The sequence below is a fragment of the Limulus polyphemus genome, unplaced genomic scaffold (genome assembly GCF_000517525.1).
Source record: "Limulus polyphemus unplaced genomic scaffold, Limulus_polyphemus-2.1.2 Scaffold9522, whole genome shotgun sequence".
Lineage (NCBI taxonomy): Eukaryota > Metazoa > Arthropoda > Merostomata > Xiphosura > Limulidae > Limulus > Limulus polyphemus.
This window is the reverse complement of record NW_013675132.1, coordinates 21,313-23,118: the sequence shown is the minus strand read 5'-3', so window position 1 is coordinate 23,118 and position 1,806 is coordinate 21,313. Positions and strand designations below refer to the sequence as shown.

At 37.5% G+C, this 1,806-nt stretch overlaps 1 protein-coding gene across 1 annotated transcript; it reads right to left on the bottom strand.

The window, feature by feature from the left end:
- Positions 1-245: 245 nt before the first annotated feature.
- LOC106475964 (nitric oxide synthase, inducible-like) lies at positions 246-1,470 on the bottom strand. Its single transcript, XM_013936639.1, has 3 exons — positions 1,279-1,470; positions 754-1,068; positions 246-377 (listed from the first exon to the last, which is right to left on the bottom strand). Exons 1-3 carry the CDS (start codon positions 1,468-1,470, stop codon positions 246-248), a joined length of 639 nt encoding a protein of 212 aa, XP_013792093.1.
- Between the last annotated feature and the right edge of the window lie 336 nt (positions 1,471-1,806).

Sequence of the window (1,806 nt, the reverse complement as noted above, 5' to 3'; positions counted from 1 at the left end):
GTAGATCGGCTCAAAATTGAGTTGGACTATCGGCCCACCGGGACAAGTCCCGGTATCCCGATAGGCCAATCCGCCCCTGCAGTTGTTAGGCTTACATACAAACGGCTTTGTGGTTAAATTTTCGTACATTTTGTTCGCATTCTATTATATGTAATTGATGAAGCAGCCTTAAATCTTAGTATTGTCCATATGTGATAACACCCACCACGTGCAATACGGATAGCTGAATACATTTTAATTCAACATTAGACATAATGAAGAAGGACAATAGTTACCTGATAGCTGTGTAAAACAGCAATATTGATTTCAACCAACGCTTGGTCCTTCCACAGAGTTGCCGGACTTGATGTGTCTAGTCCCATCTTCAGGGCTACTTCCTGGATGAATCACGTTTAAAATATCATGTATCAAAGAAAGATTGTTCAATCCTGACGAGAAATTGTATTTTATCTGGCTTAGGTTTGGGACGAGCTTTTCTATAGAAATTGATAACGCGGTTGTTAAAAAATCCAGACTATGGATTCTATTAAATTTATAGTTGCTCTCACAACTAAAATATATTGGTATTGACAAGAAACTTGACAATAACAAGAAATATTCTCTATAGTCTAACTTTTTTTTTTCTGGTACGTGTCTTTTTCCTGTAAAATTAATATGGTATAAAGACAAGTATTTTTCATGTGCTTACAAGCCCATCAGGGACAGGATTTATTATAGTTTCTAATAATATATTTAGTGTTCTAGTTTCCTTACCTCAGTGATGTTATAGCGTTGAGGGTCACATAGATCGCGGGCTCCAATCTCGGTGCCCATGTACCACCCATTGAAAGGAGCAGCAGGAAACTCCATCCCCCCACAATCAAATAGCATGTTTGCTACAGCAGGAACAGCATACCATTCCAATCCCATCTCCGCAAACCACTCAAAACGAGGGTGTTCTAGATTGACTCTCAGTACCAGTTCGTCTGGAATATCGTAGAACTTTGGCTTTTCTTCTGGTGCCGAGAGTATCCAGGGCAAAATATCAAACCGTCCACCTTTTCCCTTCCATCCCAGTCTCTGGCACACCTACAAAATGAAAGGTGCGAGAATACTTTTCATCAACGCTGCTTATTTTGTACAATTTAGTGTTTTATATATATGTTTGTTCGTATACTTGAATATTATAAAGAAAGCTTCAGAACACTTGTATTAAGAGCTTGGTTGAAGATGTTTTGCCAAAGAACGTATAACTATCCTAGTAAATAAAATATATTTCGAGTTTTCAATATCTCGTACCCGAGTGAACTGGACATGACCTGGATCTCCGATCGTGCTGCCATCTGGTTGAAGATAACCAGCGTAACTAAGCAGCTGAGGATTCCATAGAAGAAAATCTTCCTGTCCGTTTTTTCTTGGCGGGAAAACGGTGATCATAGACCTGTAAAAAGGTGTCCATTGAAGTATCAAACGTATGATGTAATAATTCATTTCTAACCAATAGACGCCATACTAAAGAAAGTGAAGCATGGAGTTTGTAAATTTCTTGTCGTTAAAAACTGATACTATGACAAGCGTAGCCTTTACGAAGAATACAACAATCTTAACTTCTAAAATACATTTGTGGTATTTTCACGACTATCTTCATTAAATGAACTCGTAAAAAATGTTTGGTCTTTAAAATGAATCTTGACGAAACATCGTGGAAGTTATATGAATATGGTTTTCCATATTAGGCTTACTTTATTGTTGAATTTGTATCTGCAGTTTTCTAGATTTCCTGTTGAGTTTTCCTTGTGTCTTATTAACTAGTATCATGCACACAGG

Coding starts and splice junctions, on each gene's coding strand:
- LOC106475964 (XM_013936639.1), bottom strand. CDS start 1,470: ATGAATTATTACATCATACGTTTGATACTTCAATGGACACCTTTTTAC. Junction 1,069..1,278: donor GTCATGTCCAGTTCACTCGG/GTACGAGATATT, acceptor TTCATTTTGTAG/GTGTGCCAGAGACTGGGATG. Junction 378..753: donor AACGCTATAACATCACTGAG/GTAAGGAAACTA, acceptor TGATTCATCCAG/GAAGTAGCCCTGAAGATGGG.